Source organism: Camelus ferus, chromosome 6, assembly GCF_009834535.1.
Source record: "Camelus ferus isolate YT-003-E chromosome 6, BCGSAC_Cfer_1.0, whole genome shotgun sequence".
Classification (NCBI taxonomy): domain Eukaryota; kingdom Metazoa; phylum Chordata; class Mammalia; order Artiodactyla; family Camelidae; genus Camelus; species Camelus ferus.
The window spans coordinates 93,661,893-93,681,712 of NC_045701.1; the positions used below are offsets into that span (position 1 = coordinate 93,661,893).

The window sequence follows — 19,820 nt, forward strand, 5'->3', positions numbered from 1 at the left end:
CGCGGCGTGGACAGGGATATCTGTGCCCTGTGGGACCCCCTCCCGGGGACAAGTGTTTATGTCCCTGTGGGGGTGTCCCAGAGGCCTGGTCTGTGGCGGGGGCTGCTCTCACTGGGACTCCCCTTACCCTGGCTTTTGGCTGGAATCCCAAGGCACTGTCCCACTGGTCTGCGGGGCCAGTGGTCCTGGTGGGCCAGGAGTTGACGGGTTGGTGTCCCGTCCAGAGGTGCTGCTCGCGTGGGGAGGGGTGTCGGATTTCTCAGGGCCCACACAGATTTCTCAGTGCACCCCTTTCTCGTGAGCCGGTTGCTGCCTGGGGCTGGTGCTGTCTGGGCAGCCTGCCCTGGCCTCGGGGAGCACTGCGGACATGGGGTCTGGGAAAGGCCTCCCTCCCCGCCGTCTGTTTCCCCTGCTCGGGACCCTAAGAACAGAGCCTTTCCTAGAGGTGCTGAATTCAGTGAGGAAAAGGAAACACCCGTTAAATTTATGTTGTTGTTGTTGTTTGGGGGGGGGAGGTAATTAGGTTTATTTACTTATTTTTAGAGGAGGTACCGCGGATTGAACGTAGGACTTCGTGCCTGTTAAGCATGCGTGCTACCGAGCTGTACCCTCTCGCTTATACCCCTTCAACTTGAATTTCAGGTAAACAGTTTCTTAGCGTAAGTTTGTCCCAAATGTTGCATGGGACACACTCACACTAGAAAGTAGTTAGCTGACTGCAGTGTTCTCCGGGTGTCCTGCGTTCTACCTGGCAGGCTGCTCTGAGGCCCTGCCAGGGTGTCTGGGCGGGGCGAAGGCATGGCCGCAGCTTCAGGCCAGCTGACCGGCTGGGCGGAGTGGGTCAGCCTGGGAGGGGGCAGAGCCTGGTTCTTCCCTGGGAAGTGACCTGGCCTGGGCAGAGGCCTTCTGTCGGCATCTGCAAGAGTGGCGGGCGAGGCCTCGATATGGGTGGCGGGGTCAGGGTCCACGACCCCTGCTTCTCTGGGGTCCTGGACAGGCTTCCGGAACCAGCCGTGGGCTGAGGGCACCTTGGGCAATTCTCTCTGTTCATTTAATGCAAAGAAGGCCTGTCGTGTTTCAGGGCAGAAGCGAAAACCAGCACCCAGGAGCCACCGCCGGCAGCACGGTTACTGTTTGGGGTGCTGTTTGGGGCAGTGTGTTTATTCACTGGCGGGCTCTAACCATTTCCCCTCAGCTTTCCTCTTTTTTTTTTCTCTTTCGTTGCGAGAAGGCAACACCCATTCTTTTGGGTAGTTTGATTTTTTAAAATACGCTTCAGAAAGGCAGCAGGAGCACCCCCAGCTCTCCGGCAGCTCGCTGGTGTCCTGCTGTCTCCGCTGGGTTTTTAAAATTTACTTTGGGTGGGAGGTAATTCGATTTATTTATTTATTTATAGAGGAGGGACGGGGGATTGAACCCGGCACCTCGTGCATGCTAACCTAAGCGCAGGCTCTACCGCTGAGTTACGCCCTCCACTCCCCGCTGGTTCTGTTTATGTCGTTTGTGTTCTGTTCTGTTGGCACAATCGCTCCTTGGGCTTGTTTTGTTTAATTTAAACTTTTGACTGGGTAGCACATCCACACGCGTGAAAATTCCGAGCTTGCGAAGGCCCTGCGGACGGGTGCTGGGGGCCCGTGGTCAGGCGGGGGCGCCAGCGATGTGCCTGGGGCTGAGAGGGGCTGCAGGGCTCTCACCCACCCATGCCAGCCTCCTCCGGGGATGGGGCCCCTCGGGCAGGCCCTCCTGTGGGAGGGAGGCCTGGGGCCAGTGGGCCAGGGCCCTCTTTGGCCTTCCACATTCCTTGGGGAAGAAGACTTGGCTGTTGAGGTCTCGGGTTAGTGAAGAAACAGCTGTGGTTCAGGTTTGTTGGGGTAGATGGTCCAAAGGAACAGGTCCTTCGTGCCCGAAGCCCCTCGGGGCAGGCGGCGCTGTTCTGGACTGTATGCAGGTCCTCGGGGAGCCAGGCACCCCTGTAGTCTGCAGCGGCCTTCTTGGGCATCCGGCTCAGAGCAGGGCATCTGGATGGGTGGACTGGGTTGCTAGACATGCGGGGGCTGGAAGGGCAGCTTGGGTGAGGTTGCCACAGGGCCCCCTCCTCCTGGCTGCCTCTGCTGCCGTTGGGGTGCACGCGCCTGGGTTTCGGGTGGGGTCCTGCAGGTCTCATTGCTCCCACTCCCCAGGGGGAGCCCACCCAGAGGGCTGGGCCCAGGCGCCTCCCTGAGACACCCCAGCCTGCCTTCTTGCAAGAATTTGATATTCTAAAAAAGTGTCCTGTTCCTCTGCCCAGGGTTCTGTCTAGCCCTGGGCCCTCGTGTCTCTGTCCATCCCCCGTACCCCCACCCGTCTGTCTTCAGGGAGCAGGTGGCCTGTGTCTAGTGGCAACGGGGCACAGCCTTCCTGGGCTCGTGAGGGCCCCGCGATGGACAGACGGGGGTGCTGGTGCCTTTTCCACAGCTGCGGGTGTTCTGGGCTGGGAAGGGCTCTGGGTGGCTGCAGCTACCATGTCAGAGTGTGGTTCTGGGGAGGGGGGCGCCTGGCGGCTGGGGCCCTCAGCCTGGTGCCCTGTCCCTTGCATCCCTGCTGTGGGGGATGCCTTGGACGTGTCCTGCCCTCCAGTGTTTCTGGGGCCCCTGCGGCACTAGGTTTCTTGAGGCCTCGTTGGTCCTCGTCAGTGGGACGTGGATTGGAGCTGCACCTTCCCAGCAGGAGCACCAGGGCCCTGGTGTCAGTCACTTTCCTGGGCCCTGCGCCCCCTCCCCGGCCCCAGGCCATGCAGTCCTTGATCAGCCTCCCAGTTGATCCTTCTGAGGATGGATCTGCTCCTCTCCCTGCTTAAGAGCGCTTAGCAGCTTCTGTGGGCTTCTGTGGTGAGGCATCAAGTCTGAGCGCCTTAGAAGCCCCGTAATCTGGCCCTGCCCGGTTCCTCAGGGCTGTGCCACGCCCTCCACCCAGCTGGCCCCTCGTAGCCCCCACAAGTGTTACTGCGAGGGGAGCCCAGCTGGGCATAGGGCCTCAGGGTCAAGGCCCAGGTTCCTGTGGGGGACGAGTGTGGTATGTGGGCTGCCGGCCTCAGCCATAAGGCTCTGGGGCAGCACACCCAGCAGGGGACCCACCCACCAGCCCTGGAGGCCCGGTGGCTGCTCCCTTTGCAGGTCCGGGCTCGGGGGGCCACCCGGGCTGCTCAGGGCCTGTTTGTGGGCATCAGGCAGAGTGGGCGCCTCGGGCCCCCGCAGGGGCAGGCCTCCCCTGAGGCATTGGGGGTGTCACAGGGGGGCACCTCTGAGAGGGCGGCCACACCCCACATGAGGGGGCTGGGGTGGCTGCGGTGGCCGCGGTGGATGTGCTCCTGGTGGGTGTTCTGGTGGAAGTGGTGTGAGCTCACAGGCCTGTCCATGAGGGTCAGCGTCAGGACCCGCGTGGGCACCTGCAAGGCCTTCTCTGTGGTCCCTGCATCCAGCAGTTGTGCCCAGAGGGGTGTGGGGGACACCTGCTGCACTTCGGCCCCTTGAGGGAGGCCAGGCCCCATGGTCACTGGCCATTTCCCCTCCAGGCAGGGTCTGGTCTCTGCCCCTGGACCTTTGTGGGGACAATGATATGGGCAGCCCTGGCTGCCTTCCCAGTGCTGTTGCTGTATTCTGGGGGTCCCCTGGGGTCCCTTCACAGCCAGCCCAGTGGGGTGTGTGGGTGGGAGGCCTGGCGGGAGAGATGGAGCTGCCGGGGTGAGGACCGAGGAGGAGGATGCCCACGGGAAGAGGGCCCGGGCTCTGGGCTTGCAGGGGCGCCCAGGTTAGCAAATGAAGGTGCAGGAGGTGGCCATGCAGAGTAAGGGGTCCGGTCTCACTTGGCCTGCCGGCCTGTTTAGGACCACACCAGCACAGCTCTGTCTTTTTGTTGATTTCGCTGTTTAAAGTGGGCCTGGCACAGCCCTGAGGTGCTGTCCGGGGTCCTTGAGCACGGGGGTTTGGGGGTGGGACTGGACGTGCCTCCTGGAGAAAACACATGAGTCAGAGGGGCTTCCTGCTGCCTGGAGTTCTGATGCATCCGCTGAGTTCATTGCTCAGGAACCAACACCGGGTACCAAACATGGTGTTTTTAAACAGAACCACACGTACAGCAAGGTTCTGTATTCATCAGTCGGTGAAAATGTGGACGGAAGTTGGCGGGGCGCTGACCCTTTGTTTCTCTGGTGTGAAGTCTCGGTTCTCCATGATTCAGCGTCGGTGGTGACTTTGGGGAACATGGTCACTGTGACTGACGGGAGTGGCCTGTGTGTGGGTTTTCAAGTGTAAAGTCAGGTTTATCGAGATACACTTTTTATGCATCCTTTTACACGATGGTCCTTTGATTTGGACAAGTGTGCAGAGTTGTGTAGCTGCCACAAATCCTCAGGACGCTTCCCTGTGCCCCAGATGTACCCCACGCCCAGCTCCCTGTGACCACCAATCTGTTCCCATGGCCTCAGATTTCCCTCTCATGGAAGGTTCCAGAAGTGGAACCACACAGGAACTATAGTGCATTCAAGATTTATCCTTTTTGCTTGCTGAACAGGTCCCACTGACGGATGTCCCACAGTTTACTCAGCAGTTGATGGGCCTTTGGTTCTATCTCAGTCCCGCTGGGCTGCTGTAGCAAGACAGCACAGGCTGGGTGGCTCATGAACGCCGGACATTTATTTCTCACAGTTCTGGAGACCGCAGGCCCCAGGCCAAGGATCCAACAGATTCCAGGTCTGGTGAGAGCCCGCCTCCGGGGCCGGGGAGCCCTGCGAGGTCTCTTTTATCAGAGCAGCAACCCCACTCGTGGGGACTCCACCTCCCAAGAGCCCCGCCTCCAGGTACTGTCACCTAGTGGGTGGGATCTCGCCTCGGATTTTGGGAGGACACAGCTGTTTGAACAGGGATGTTTCCTGTTTTTGATGGCTGAGTGGAGCTGCTGTAAACACCTGTGCTCAGGTTTCTGTGCGGACAGATATTCCTGTTTCTCGTGAGTAAACGCGCCTGGGAGTGGGGCTGCCTGGTTGAGCTGCACATGCTCAGCCCCACGGTCCCCCAGGGCGTCTGTACCTGCAGCGTTGAGCATTCCGGTTCCTCCACAGCCTGATCAGCACTCCGCCTCTTCAGGTTTGGGTTTGCACAGGATTCTGGCAGGTGTGCTGGACATCTCACCAGAGTTCCCGTTGCGTTTCCCTGTGGACCAGTGATTCTGAGCATCTCTCAGTGTGTTTGTGTCCACGTGTCTTTGGCCAAGTGTCTGCACAGGTCTTTTGCCCGGTTTTAAAGTTGGAAAGAAGCTTGCTGCTGAGTTGTGAGAGCTTGTTGTATCCTGGATTTCAGTCCTTCACCAGAGATGTATTTTGTAAATCTTTCTCTCTTACAATTTGTCTGTTTTGTGTGTGAATTCTGCCTGTTGTGCGGTCACAAGATTTTCTCCTCTCTTCCCATAGAGGCTTTACCTTTAAGTCTGTGACTCATTGTCGCTAACTTTTGGGTAAAGATTGGGCTGCTGCACGTGAGTGTCCACCTGCTCCGTCTCCACCTGTTACTCAGACTCTCTCCCTGCTTCAAGTCCTGGCCTCTTTGTCACAGCCACCTCCATGTCTTTGTGGTTCCGTTTGTTTCTCGTTCTTTTCCATTGATCTTCAAGCTACACTTTTGCCGATGTGCTGTCCTGATTGTGGTAACTTTATGGTAAATCTTTGATCAGGCGTGTAAATCCTCTGTTTCCTTTTTCCAAACTGTGTAGCTTGTTCTGGTATCTCGGATTTCCTGTGTAAAGTTTAGAATTGACTTACTGGTTTATACAGGAAAAAAAATGGTGGAATTTTGGTTGGGATTATGCTGAAACTACGATGTAGATCAGTTAGGGGAGAGCTGGCATCTGAGTCCTGCAGGGCTGGGAGGCTCAGCCCACTGCCTGCTTTTGTATGACTCATGAGCTAAGAATGGGTCTTACATTTTTAAATGGTTGAGGGAAAGAAATTGAAAGAAGAATGCTTTAGGACACACAGAAATTCCGTGGAATTCAAATCTCAGTGCCCATAAATAAAGTTTTGTTGGCGCAGCTGAGCCCCTGCACTCCCGTGTGTCCTCTGGCTGCTTCGAGGCCACAGCAGTGAGAGCATCTGCTCCCCCACTCACCTGTGGCACCCCACTGGGAGTCGCACCCACAAGCCGTGGCTCACCGAGCTTCAGTGCCACGTTTGTGGGTGGCCCTGTTGCAGGAGCCAGCAGAGAGCCTGGGCTCTGACTCTTCCACGGCAACACTGCTGTGCTAAAGGGACACGGCATGTGTGACCCGACCTCAGCATGGCAATCGGAGACTGGGAGAATTTTAAATGGAGAATCTCGCACCGCTGAACTTCTTCACAGAAATAACTGGAGCTGAGACGGCGACCAGCATGTCCAAGTAAGCAGCTCATTTATCAGCCAAGCGGAGAAGGCCGTTCACTGACAGCGGTGGTGCTGCCGCAGCCACGGCTGAGCACTTGCTCCGCGCAAGCAGCCCTGGGCCGGGGGTGGGGGCCGGGGGCCACGCGGGTCCCCTCTGCTCTCCATGGCAGCAGCTCCCGGGCACGGGCCTCTGTGAGGGCCTGCGTGGCCTGGGCACGTCCGAGGATGTTTTCAGAGCAGCTGGGAAGATGCTGGCTTAGTGCAAACTGAAGTGGGATCTACTAAGATGCTGTGGTGGTTACTGTGACCAGTCAGCCTGGCAGAGCACGGGGTGGCCCGGAGGGCTGGGGGGATGTGGTTTCTGGGTGTCTGGGCGGGTGTTTGGGGAGCCCGAGGAAAGGGGACCCCGCTCCCCAGCCCAGCAGTGTCCAGCCTGTAGCCTGAGTGGGGCAGAGGTGGGCAGACTTCCTGCGCTCTGTCCTCGGGCCAGTGGACTCCGGGACTTCACCAGCTGCCCTGGGTCTCAGGCCTTCAGACCCAGACGGAGTCACAGCCCCAGCTGTCCTGTCCCCAGTTTGTGGACAGCAGGGCTTGCAGCCTCTCAGCCCCTGTGCACGCGTGAGCCGGTTCTTGTGATGAACCGACACGTGCACACACACACGTGTACCGCATGCACACGCACACACTCGTCTCCTGTTGGTTCTGTTTCTCTGGGGAACCCTGGCCAGTAGCAGCCGTGCTACAGATGCTGGTAATAAAGTGTGTGGAGCAGAGAAGGGCTTGGTTGGACACCTTGATGGAGCTTTTTGAAACCTAAGGTGCTTAAAGCCCAGAGTTACTCATTCTGTTGCTTGTCAGCAGGTGCTTTGTGCAAAATATTTGAATCTCATGCCTCATTGAACCTGTTGTGTCAACAGGGAGCTTCATGTGACCTCGTGGACTTAACTCCCATCAGTTCTGTGAATTTTTATCAGAAATAGAAGCTGAACATTTTGACTTGCCCTGCTGTGCAGCAGCCTGAGGGTGTAGCACTGGTTACATTTTACTGCAGTTTCTTAAACTCAAGGCAGAAATTGAAGATTTTCAGCGTGAGAGGAACCTCTTTAACCGCCGTCAAGCACTGAATGCTTTTGGAAGTTAGCTTTTGCCACATGCTTGCTGATGGCCTTTTGTGAGTTCGTCTGAAAATTATGTGGAGTGGCACTCAATGCAGAACTTGCACTGTGCTAAGGTCGTTTCAGTGACGCCTAACGTCGTTTGAATCACAGACTGCTTTATACAGTTTCCTTACTGTCGAAAGTTAAAACGAGAAACAGGATCTCTGATCAAACCCAGACTTGAGCAGTGGGCGTGTTCTCTGAGCTTGCAAAAAAGTCGATGGAAATGTATTATATTAGTACCTACGTAGTATTTCTGGTGGAGCCTCTTGTCCTGCAAAGCAGACAGTATTTACCATGTGACCCTTTACCAAGAAAGGTTGCCAGTCTGCGTTTTAAACCATGATGCCTTATACGTTACCGTTAATTTAGATGTTGATTTTTGTCATCAGTGTTTTGTAGTTTTCAGCATATAAGTCTTTGCACAGAACTTCGGGTCTTTAAATGGTTAAATTGATACTTACGTGCTCACTGGTTCTTGGATCCACTGTAAACAGTGCCTTTAATACGCGTCTTTGGTATCCTGTGAGCTTGCTGAACCCTCACCCACCAGCTTTGATAGCGGTTTTGTAGACTCTGCCCTGTCTGCAGTTAGGAGGCTTCGTCACCTCCTTTCCGGCCTGTGTGCCCCTCATTTGCTCACTCTTCCGCTGCGCTGAGCAGCGGCAGGTTCATCACAGTGGCAGGGCCCGTGGCGGGGGAGACCGCCCTGCCGTGTGCTTCCCCGCTGGCAGGTTTGCCTCGGAGTTCTTGTCGGCAGTTTGTCGGTTTTGTCAGCTCCTTCTCTGGAGGGGCCGCGTGGTTTTTCTTCTCGTCCTGTCGATGTGATTCCGACGTGTCCCCAGACGACCCCCCGTGGTCGAGGAGTGTCACCCCTTCCCCGCGGCCGCCTTCCGTCCGCGCAGGCTGCACACCCGAGCGGGAGAGGCGTCGCCCGCGGGCTCCGGGCTGTCCCTCCCCTGCCGCGCGGGCGCCCGGTCTCCCCTCGCTGTCGGGGAGGGTTCACCCGGGGAGCCATCTGGGCCGGGGTGGGCTGGGGGCCTTTCTTTCTCTCTTTTTTGGGAGGTTTTTACCTCCAGTTCAGTCTCCTTTGTCCACGTCGGGGTCGGGGCCGGGGTCAGGGTGCCGGTCCCACCGAGTGAGCTTCGGTGCCTTGTGTCTATGGGACAGTCGGCCCATCCGAACAAGAGGGCGGTCCAGCCCCGCCCGCCCCTTCCCTGGTCCTGTGGCCCCCGGGCCCGGCCCCTCGCCTCCCCTCCCCCAGGCCGCCTGGGCCTCGTCGCATTTGCTCTTGCCCCTTCCTGCCTTCGTTCCTGCCTTCCTTCGTCTGCTGAAGCGTGGTTCCCAGGCGCCGCGGGGCTCCGTGCTGGGGCAGACGGAGGCCGTTGTGTACCTGCCCGCCCCCCGCCCTCCTGCCTCGCTGTCTGCCCCTACCTGCGGGGAATCCTGGCACGTGTGAGCAGTTACTCCGTGTTTAACGTGCTCTTCATCGTTTCTTGGAAAGAAAGCCTGCTGTTTGATTTGAGACCTTTTTCCTAAAAACTGCTTTGTTGGGGTAGAACCTGCCTGCAGTGCTCCCACTGGTGGGGGCGAGCAGCTCAGTGACTGTTCTCACGGCCGCCCACCGCCACCAGGCCAGCACCGCGCACCCTGCTCCTGAGACCACTCGGGAGCCGCCGCCCCTCGGGGTCACACCTTGTCGCCGTCTGGCTCTGTCTGCGGCACCTGGGCAGGCTCCAGCTAAGGCTACCTCCCAGCCAGCCGGCTCCAGCAGGGCCACCTGGGCGCAAGGGGCCGGCCCCAGGGCTGCTGATGGGGACCGTGGGCTGCGGCTAGGCTGACAGATGGGTGGCCGCATGGTTGTCCCAGCTCTCCAGGGCGAGCCCCCCAGCCTCCCACTCTGGGCCTCCCTTGGGGGCTCTGGGGAGAGAGCACATGTGGTTCTTCTGTGTGGGGACTTTGTGCTGACCCGGGGACCCCATTGCCCTGCACACCTGGACACCCCGGGCAGCCCTGGCCTCCAGTCTCCGTCTTTGCCTGGGGTTTGCGGGGGCCTGGCAGCACCCTGGGGACCTCACTGCCCTGGGCTCCCCGGGCAGCCCTGGTCCCCAGTCTCCGTCTTTGTCTGGGGGTGCAGGGGCCTGGCAGCACCCATGCCCTCGTGGTCTCTGGGGCTGGCGGTGGCAGTGCCTGTGAATGTCCTTCCTGCCCTGGCTGTATAGCTCTTGGGGCCCACCCTCTGGGCCAGCAGCGGCCCCGGGAAGGTGTCCCTTGGGTGGGGAGGGCTGTAGGCCGCCACCTGGCACTGTAGAAGTGCTCCTGTTACATCGCCTCCCACCCGGGATGGCGGGTGGCTTCACCACCTCTCGCCCATCCCCACCCCACCATCCCTGCCCCCACCCCACGAGCGGGGCAGCAGGCTCCCTGCCTCCAGCTGACTCTCTCTCTGTACTGTTTGCAGACTACGTCTACTTCGAGAACTCTTCCAGCAACCCTTACCTGATCCGGAGAATCGAAGAGCTCAACAAGGTGCGTGCGGCCCCCTCCCTGCTGAGGGTGCCCTGTGACCGCGAGCTGGGCGCCTGAGGCCTCAGCCCTGCTGCCATGTGCTCAGACTTAGCGGCTCCCATCCCAGGAGCATCTCTTTGGAACCGTCCCCTTTTCGAAAAGCCCTTTGTGAGGCTCCTGGGTGGTCTCACCCTTGTGAGAGGGCGAGATGTTCGGAGAGGGTCCCCCACGGGGTCTGCACAGCTGGGGGCTCCGGGCCCGCCTCCTTCCTGCTTGCTCATGCCAACCTCGCTTCCCCCTCACTCCGCATCTGTGGCGCGTCCTTGGCAGGCACTTGTCCGTGGACTGGGGAACAGGGTTGTGCCCTGACTGAGGCTGCCTGGGCCTAGGGCTGTGGTGGGAGGGGGCTCACGGGTTCAGGACAGCCTCTTTGGTCGCAGGAATGGGCGGTTCCTCTTCAGATGGGGCCAGCCCAGAGGGTGAGCGGCCCTCCCTGCCTGCTGCTGGCCTCCAGGTGGAGGTGCTCGCCGGGGGAGAGGGCAGCCGCAAGGAGACAGTGTGGCCTGATCCTTGGGACCAGCATGGTGTGCTGATCCCCCAGAGATCAGACTCAGCTGCAGCTGCATCCTGACTCCTGGCCAGGCTCTCCAGGAGCAGGAGAGTGGTGGGGGGGTGGTGCCTGTGTCCCGAGGCCCCGGCCCCAGCCTGAGGATGTGGGGCTGGTTGGCGGAACCTGGTGCTCCCGGAAGGCCTGGAGCCAGGTTTGGAGGCAGCAGGGCTGGGGGCAGCGGCCGGGACCTCCTGTGTGGCCACCACGCTGCTGGGAACTGAACCCTGCCTGGTGCCTCTCCAGGGCCCTGCTCACAGTCTGCTCGACCGAGAGTGGGGAGGGGGTAGCGTGCCCTGGCTAGAATGGGGCAGGCGGTCACCCACCTACATGTGTCGGCTCAGGGCCCGGTCTCTGCTGTGGGGTTGTGCTGGCAGGTGGGCCGTGGTGGCTGGTGGTCTCAGGACACAGGGTGGTGTCCTGAGGGCGGCCATGGTGCCCTTGTTCTGGCCATGACACAGAGGGAGAACTGAGGGAGCGCAGTCAAGGGGGGCGGGTCGGCAAAGGAGTGGGACACCCCAGTTTCTGTCCCTTTCCTCTCAGTGCAGACGGTTCTGTGCGTGAAGGTGTCTGCGGGGCTTGCGTGGGCATTGGCTCCTCTTCCTGTGAAGCTGGGTGGGTCTGTCACCTCGAGACCCCTCCCCAGGACCCTGGGCTTTCTGCAGAGGGACCGTCCAGCTTCTCCGTGGAACTGGGATTCCATACATGTTGCGTTTGCGCTGTTTCCGTGGGAAGTTAGGTGTTTACACTACTGGAGAAAGTTGCCATTTAGAAAGAACAGGAGAAGGCAGGCTGGGGTGTGAGAGTTGAGGGAGGGACTGGGGGAAGCGTGCAGGGTGGGGAGGAGGGAAGGCCCTCGAGTCCTGCTGGCCCAGTGTGCGGGTGACCCCTCAGCCCTGGTCAGAGCCCCCACCCGGCCCCGTGTGCTCTGGCCACTGGCCAGGCAGGAGAGGCCCAGAATGGACCTGAGGGGTTGGGGAGCTCCGAGAAGCCTCTGTGGCCGGGAAGGGCCCTGTGGAATTAGATGCCAAATTTTGGAAAGTCAGGTTTGGGATATGGGGTCCGGGAATATCAGAAAAGTGCAGCAGGGGAAGGCAGCCCCAGAGGCATCTCCCGGCGCACACCCAGGTTGTCCAGCTGGGCGGTCCGATGGGGGCCCGAGGACCCCACTCAGAGAGCTGGCCCCAGCCTTGTGGTGGTGCCGTGGGTGGGCCTCCGTCTGGCCTGAGCCGGGCCCGCGTGGGTGAGGCTGCACAGAGCAGAGAACAAGCCGGAAAGACAGGCCAGGCCCCAGCCTGTTCACAGCGCAGACTGGAGCCCTGAGGACGCGAGGCTGCTGCGTGACTGGTCCTCGTGGTCGCCGCCGTAGACTGTCCCGGCTGCTCTGTGTCCTGTCGCGGGGCTGGGTCCTCCTGCCGTGTCCCCGTCTCTCTGAGCACAGCGCGCGGTCTCCAGAGCCGTTTCTGGGAGGCACCTTTTGGGCTGAGATTCCCAGCTGGGGCGAAAGTCTAACTGCCCTTGAACGCTGGAGCCGGTGACGAGTCTGTAACAGCCATTCTGACCAGCCGTGCTCCTAACAGTCTGGTCTGTGTCCTGGATTCTTCCCAGGCGCTAGGAGACGCAGGCCCTCTTGCAGTCACTCATTTTGATGCTCAGTGAGAGAATAAAGTTCGTTTCAGTTACTTCCTTCTTCTGGAAGAATTCTTCATTCTCTTTCTGCTCCTGCGCGACCTGCAGCGAGGAGGGCGGTCGGCAGGCAGCCCTCTGCGGCGTTCGTGGTGAACACACAAAGCAGCAGAGTTGATGATGCTTTTAATTTCTGCTCAAGGGGCATGAGAAACCCCTAAGACTTTTTCTTGAAGGACTCCTGGTCTAGTGGAATTCAGTAGCTAGAGTTAAATAATACTTTTCTTAAACCACAAGATGATTTTATTTGATGTTATAAATGCTACTAAATTCTGCAAAGGTTAGCGCCGTGGTGCGATCCTCGCGTTGTCACTAAAACCATGCAAACTCCCATCCGTTAGAAGGGGCGTGTTCTCCCTGAGGGGTGGCTGCCCAGGGCTTCCTCTCTCTCTGTGTTTGCTGAACTCTTCCAAGCCTCTGGAGTCGCCTCTGGACATCAGGTGGCAGCTGTCGTGGAGGTCGGTGTCCGTCCTGAGGCCGAGCCCCTCCGGGCCGCCCCTCTGTCCCGGTCTTGCCTGGCGCCCGGGCTTTGCTCGTGGGGGTGCAGGGCCAGCGGTCCCTGTCCTGGACCATGGCCGTGGCGCCCAGAGGGAGGGCGGGTCCCCAGGTGGAGCGGACCCGCTGTGCTTCCTGGTGGTCGGGCTCCGCCGGGCGTCCACGGGTTGGGGAGAGTGGGAGAGACTGGCTCTAGGTCCCTGGGCCGGGGGCGCTGCTGCCCTGCTCACAGGGCCTGAGGCCCCTGCGGGGGCGTGTGTGCTCAGACCCTGCCTTGCCGTTGCAGACGGCCAGCGGGAACGTGGAGGCCAAGGTGGTGTGCTTCTACCGGAGGCGCGACATCTCCAGCACGCTCATCGCCCTGGCCGACAAGCACGCCAGTGAGTCTCCCTGCCGCCCCTGCCCCCTGCCCCCCTGCTCCCCCCCACCCCTCCTTGGGTGGCTGCCTGCCCCTGGGCTCCGGGTTGGTGTAGACGCCCACCGGGCTGGGGCTCCTGAGGTGTGTGCATGCCTCCCGGGCCTCCCTCCCTTCTCTGAAGTCACCCCGGCTGTGCTTGTCGTAGGTGGGGCTGGTGTCATTCACCTGAGTTTTTCCTAAGAGTAATTTGGGGACTCTTTTCAATCTGGTTGGACCACTCCTTGGAGGGTGCACGGAGGGTGTGCCCAGGGCGGAGGGGCGAGGCTGCTGCTGCTCCAGCCGAGGACAGGCCCTTGCGCCATGCAGGGTGGACATGGGATGTGAGGCTGGTCCTTTGCCAGCCTTGTCTGGCCTCCTGGTAGAATGGGCTCCCAGGTGAGGCCCTCCTGAGGGCTGTGGTCATGGGGCAGCTGTGGGCCAAGTCTGTCCTGTGGTTTCATCCCACCTCTGGGTTTTGGCCTGTGTGCCCTTTGTGTGTCCCTTTTAATCAGTGGCATCCCTGTGGTGCACGTGGCTCCGTGTCCAGTGGTGGACCAGACAGCTGTGCCCGGAGGGGCAGCGTCAGGCATGGGACACGGTGTCCTGTCAGTCTCCCCCATACAGCCTGTGCATAGCACCCCTGCACTCTGGCCTCTGGGTGCCAAGGAAAAGAGCTGGGTCTTGGGGGTACATGGTTCCCTGCTGCCAGGATGCTGATGGGGGCCTCGAGGGGGGCTGCTGGGCCATGTGGCCCAGGGCGGCCAGTGTCTTGGGGGTGTTGATGACCGAGGATCGCCTCACCTATGTCCCCTGCCCCATGCGGGGCGGCTGCAGCCCCCACCCACAGCCCAGGCTTGCCTGCTGCCAGGCTCTGGGTAAGCTCGGCCGGCGCCAGGCCCCGAGACCCACCCATTGAGGAGCAGGTTCTTCTGAAGTGCTGGAGCTGGCGGGCGGGCAGAGGCCCTGAGGTGCCGGCAGGGTTCCGCACACGGAAAGTTCCCCGCTGTGGACTAAAGGCCAGGCTGCAGGGAACAAGTGTCGTGCACACGGGGTCTGCCACCCTGCAAGGCTACAGCTCGCCCCGTCCCAGTGCGCGACTCCGTCCGTGTCCTCCGGAGTCTCCTGTCTGTACCCGCAGCGATCTCTGTAGGAGCCACGTTCTGTGGGGGCTGTCTCTGCTGGTGTGTTCATCTGTGGGCTCCCGCAGCCAGGGCAAGGCTGGTCCAGCCTGCTGTCCGGGGCCTAGGCCAGCGTCAGAGCACAGGTGTGAGGACGGTCTGGGGCCCTTCCAGCAGGAGGGATGGTGGCCCAGGGGAGCACACTGCACGGTCAGATCAGCTGCTGGTTTTTCTGCACCTGGGGTCCTGCCCTGCCAAGGTGTCCAGCCCCTAGAGTAGACCAGATGCCCTGAGGCCACACGAACCAGCCCCCCACCGCCACTGCCCAAAGCAGCGAGGCCCTTACTGGGGTCTCCAGACCCCAGTGCACTTGGCCATGGCCTCTGCCTCCAGGTGCCCCCTGCCCGACAGAGCCATCCTGAGAGCAAGGTGTTGCCCAGGCAGAGCGAGCACAGGTGACAGGCCCTCCCTGGAAGCCCTAAGTGGGCTGGGCTGGCTCGGGCGGGAGTGCAGAGTCTGCCTCTGCCTTGCGGGGAGGCCCCCAGCTCTGAGCCCAGGGCCATGGCACAGTGGATCCCAGAGGGAGGGCTTTCTGGAGGCCAGGTGCTGGGAACTGGGCTCTCCTGGTCTTCTGGGGGCTGACGGCCCAGCATGACTGCCTGGCCCCAGTTTCCAGTCGTGCTGCTGGGGCCGGTGGTGCCGTCACAGGACGAGCGTGGGCTGGCGTGAGGACACTGGTGACGTCCTCGGGCATGGTGCAGTGAGGTCCCCAGCAGTGGGCAGGGAGGTGACACGCCCAGCGGTCTGGATGCTCAAGTGCCTGTGGCCCACCGCCCAGAGCAGACACAGAGCTGCCTCCCTTCCCTGACTCCCCAGGCCCCTCGCCCTGGCCCTAGTGTGGGCTGCAGGCTTGCCCAGTGGCACCAGGACTCCCGGCAGCCACCACCAGGGAGCAGCAGAGGGCCGCGGGCCGCGTGGTGGCTGGAACCAGAGGGGTGGGGCTTGCGTGGGGCCGGCACTCCAGGCCCTCACCTTTGGGACCTGGGCTACGGGATGGGGTTTCGCTTTGGGGCTGGCTTCCCCCAACAGCCCTGCACGTGAGTTTTGAGTCTCAGGCTTTCCCTGCGGACATCAGTGTCGCAACCCCTGGAGGTGTGGCCAAGGCCCCCAGGGTGCCATCCTCAGGCAGGAAGTGCACACTGCAGACCTGGTCTAGGGACCCCCCTTCCCCCATTTCTGAGGAGGATCTGGCTTCCTCCCAGCCTTGGGGCACCAGGTGTGTGCTGCGTGCAGGGAGGCAGGGCCTCGCAGCCCAGGCTTGCTTGGAGTTCTGTCCGGAGAGTCTTGGGCCTCATGGGCTGGGTTGGGCCGGGGCCCGAGGTCGGCAGGGCGGGATGTCCAGAGGCCCAGGTGTTCTCCGGCTTCAGCTGGGTGGTCTCCCCCCCCGCTCTGGGAGGCCTGCCTCACAGCTCTCGGTCCAGGCCGGGCAGGGAGTAAGCAGCATGGTGTGCTCTGTCGCTCACCACAGTCTGGGCGCTGTCTGTCTGTCACACAGCCCTGTCAGTCTGCTATAAACCGGGACCGGGGGCCGACAACGGCGAGGAAGGTAAGAGCCGCCCTCTGCTGGAGGGGCCTGGTGTACGGCGCCAGGTGGGGTGTGTGCCGCTGCCTGCATGCTGGGCCCGCTGGCGCGGGGAACTGTGGGCAGAGCGTGCGGTGGCCTTGGGCACCGGGCGTGCAGCACTGCCTTCTGGCTCTCCCTCCTTCCTCTCGCCTGCTCTTCCCAGGCCAGCACAGTGCTGTCCTTATTCAGGGGCCCTGGGACTTAGGGATGCTCAGCGTTGGGGTGGCTGGGCTGGGACGGGCACATTGGCACCAGCATGTGTGCCGGGTCCCACAGGGGGAGGGGCCGTGCAGCCGGCTGGGGAACCTTCGTCTGGTGGCCCGAGTGTGGGACTTCAGGACCGGCTCATAGGAGCTGTTTGCCCTTCAGGAGAAATAGAGGAGGAAATGGAGAACCCGGAAATGGTCGACTTGCCCGAGAAGCTCAAGCACCAGCTGAGGCATCGGGAGCTGTTCCTCTCGAGACAGCTGGAGTCGCTGCCCGCCACCCACATCAGGTACCCAGAGCCCAGGGCAGGCGTGAGGGGTCTGCCCTGCCGCCTCTGACGCACCTGTCCTTTTCTTGCAGAGGGAAATGCAGCGTCACTTTGCTGAACGAGACCGAGTCACTCAAGTCCTACCTGGAGCGGGAGGTGAGGCGGGCCCTAGCATCGCAGCGGGCGGAGGCAGGAGCTGGGTCCCGGCCTCTGTGGGTCTGAGCAGGGGCGTCTGCTCTCACCTCACTCTGCGCTCAGGCGCACCCCAGCCCGTGCCCTGTGCAGCCCGCACTCCTCACGCCTCCAGGGTGAGGGCCCACAGCGGGTATGGTGGCTCCTGGGGCTCTGTTTCCTCCCCCGGGGGTCCAGGAGGGGCACGGCTTGTCCTGGGGGGAGTGACAAGGACCACCGTGGCCACCATCAAGGCTCTCCCAGCGGGCGTGTGGTCGAACAGCAGTCCAGGCCACCTTCCTCAAGTCCTCAGTGTGTCCACCCAGAACCATGCTGGCCACTCGACCAGAGAGTTTCTAAGTTGATAAAATCAGAGATGTCAGTCGTGCCAGGGGCTTGGGGCCACGGGGCCGAGCTTGTCCCCTAGGCAAGGACGGGAGAGGAGCCTCTCAGTCCCAGCCTGTGGTGACACCCAGGGCTGGTGGTTCTTTTTGTGGGCTGCCCGCCCAGCGCCCCTCTCCCGAGCTGTGACAACCAAAAACGTCTCCAGATGATGTGTGTGTCCTGGGAGTGTCACCCTGTTCTGAGACTCTGGCAGGTGGCCTGTGGGGTGGCAGGGTCACATGCTCTGAGGTCCTGAGCAGCTGGGCATATGCATTACCAAGGGGGACAGGTCGCAGCACAAGGGGACTCCTGGGGTCAGATAGGGCGTGGTCATGGGGCCAGGGTCCCCTCCCTGTGTGTCCCCGTGCACTGAGGGCTCCGAGGGGGACATGCCTGCAGCTGCTCCTCAACTCCACAAAGGAGTCTTACCACCTGTAGGTGGGACTTGTTCTCAGCCACAGCCCCCTGTCCCTGGGCAGAGCCCGCTCGTCCCAGGGGCCCAGCAGGGTGAGGGGGCAGGCTGGACGTGGACGCAGCAGTGCAGGGAGGGCAGCTGTTGCTGAGGTCTCACCGAGGCTGGACTCAGAGTCGAGAGCTGGAGTCAGCCCTGGGGAGCCAGCAGGGCACCCCAGGGCCCAGGGGAGCAGCTGGGCAGGGGTGGGGGCCGTGACCTCCAGGCTTGTTTCCACTGGGAGTAGGGTGCTGTCTGCAGTTTAGAAAAACCCCTGAGTGACAGCCACATAGAGGAAGTGACATGGAGGGATGTCTATGAACAGAAAGGTCAGCTGTGAACTGGTTTCTCTCCAGCAAGTGTGCGGGCCACAGCGTGGGCCTCGGGCCACACTCGGGGACCTGTGTGTGTCTCCAGGGTGCACACGTTGAGACTTTTTTAGCTTGTCTCCTCTCAGCTGTCTAGGAAGCTAATCGCCCTTACACAGCGAGAAAACCCCTCCTGGGTCTGAGCGGCCCCAGGCGAGAACTGACTGTTCGCAGGTGGTCCCCAGGCACAGCTGCAGCCCACACGGGACGCGGGCACGGGCGCCACCCACTGGCCGCCTGGGGAGTGCAGGAAGCTCCTTGGGGTGGGCACTGAGGAGGCAGGTTTGAAGGAGCAGAGGAGGGTGGGGCAAGGGCCGCGGGCACCTGCCAGTGAGTCAAGGAGGGTGAAGTGGGGACGCGGGCGCTGTGACCCCAAAGTGCGCAAGGCGAGACCCCCTGGAAGGCCTGGGTCGGCGGGCTGGCTCAAAAACAGTTCAAACTGGCGGAAGGCAGTTTCCAGGAAACACGACTGAGCATGTGGGACTCGGGTGCGGGGCGGCAAAGGCCAGGAAGGCCGACTGAGCAGATTCCAGCCAGGACGGCCTGGGAGCTGGCGGGTCGGTGCAGACAGGCGTGGAGGCAGAGGCGGCCACTTGGCTGACAGCTCAGGGCATCGAGTCCAGAACATTTTGTACCCTTGTGTACGTCGCCTGTGACAACCACGCGAAAACTGCACCGTCTCCTCCAAGGACATGCCCAGAATCTGTTGGCTTTGTCCCTAGATGCCTTAGGGTTTTTGTCGCTATTAAACGCTTTTATAAACTAAATTTTCAAACTGTTGCTGCTGCCGGGAGGGCTGTGAGCGGGGTGTTGTCTCCACGGCGCTGCCCTCTGGAGGGCTGTGAGCTCTGCGTCTCTGGGCAGGTGACTGTCCTGCGTGGTTGTCAGTTCTCCCGTGTGCGTGTCCTCCTTTTGCGCTGACCCCCCCCACCCACCCGCCCCCGGGAGTGCGGAGGCAGCCTTGCCCCTGGGGCTCTGGGCCAGGCCCCGCGCGTGCTGACGCTGCCTCTGTGCTGTTTTCCAGGACTTCTTCTTCTATTCTCTAGTCTACGACCCCCAGCAGAAGACCCTCCTGGCTGACAAGGGAGAGATTCGTGTAGGGAACCGGTACCAGGCAGATATCACCGACTTGCTGAAAGAAGGTAGGTGGGCAGGCCCCTCAGCAGCCCCAGGCAGGGAGGCTGGCAGGAGGGGTGGTGGCTCTCTGGAAGTTTTGTCTGGGCAGCAGCCCTGGGACCCCGAGCAGGACGGGTCTTCAGGCCCTCCCTGGCTACTTCATGGAGATTTTGTTTCCTTTTGGCATTTGTTTTCGTAACTTTTCAAAAGCATTTTTCCTCTACAAAAAACTTGTTCGAATGAACCTGGCTATCTCACCGACCTCTGCAAGTGGGGGGCACCGTCAGTGAGACCGCCGTGCACGGGCGCACGCTGGTGGGCTTGATCCCTCCCAAGCAGTGCAGGCAGGACTGTGGACCCGCGGTGACTGGAGGCCTGTGGCGTCTGGCTGGGGCACGGTTCTGGGGTGAGGCCTGAGCTTCACCTGCTGGGTGTGACCGGCAGCGCTCTGGGCCCTTCGGGGGCTGCGTGGAGGAGTCTGTGTCCCCGCTGTGTGCAGCTTGGGCCCCGAGCTGCGGCTGCGCTCCGGCAGGTGGGGTTGACTGGTGTCAGAGCCTCTGCGGGGTGCAGGGGTCCCGCACCCAGAGGCTGTGCAGGCGTGGACACTCACCTCTCCTGCTGCCTTCAGTCTGTGTCCTTGTTTCTAAGGACTTCCTTCAGACTGTGGGGCGACTGCTGCCTCCCTGTCCCGTGCTCCCTGCACGGCTTCGTCACCGCTTTCTGCTGACTCGTCACGAAATTGCCATGAAACAGGCCTGACGGCTGAACTGCCCAACGGGTTGGCTGCGGGGCCGCCTTAGTGCCTTGTTCTCGTCCAGCCTTTACCCCTCCGTGAAGAGGCCGGTCATCCCTGCCTGGTGCCGGCCTGCAGCCA

At 61.3% G+C, this 19,820-nt stretch overlaps 1 protein-coding gene and 1 long non-coding RNA gene across 5 annotated transcripts in view; one reads left to right on the forward strand and one right to left on the reverse strand.

Moving 5' to 3' along the window:
- MTA1 (metastasis associated 1) overlaps nt 1–19,820 on the forward strand; it is a 33,927-nt gene that overhangs the window by 2,321 nt on the left and 11,786 nt on the right. For all 4 annotated transcript variants that reach the window (XM_032482864.1, XM_032482861.1, XM_032482862.1 and 1 more), the window contains exons 2-7: nt 10,008–10,075; nt 13,129–13,222; nt 15,913–15,963; nt 16,351–16,477; nt 16,549–16,612; nt 18,855–18,972. In XM_032482864.1, coding sequence (XP_032338755.1) covers nt 10,008–10,075; nt 13,129–13,222; nt 15,913–15,963; nt 16,351–16,477; nt 16,549–16,612; nt 18,855–18,972 — 522 coding nt within the window. The remainder of the gene's footprint in view (nt 1–10,007; nt 10,076–13,128; nt 13,223–15,912; nt 15,964–16,350; nt 16,478–16,548; nt 16,613–18,854; nt 18,973–19,820) is intronic.
- LOC116664428 lies at nt 4,022–19,632 on the reverse strand. The gene is made up of 3 exons (XR_004320981.1): nt 19,557–19,632; nt 15,631–15,640; nt 4,022–4,032 (listed from the first exon to the last, which is right to left on the reverse strand). It is a non-coding gene; the product is annotated as an uncharacterized LOC116664428 (long non-coding RNA).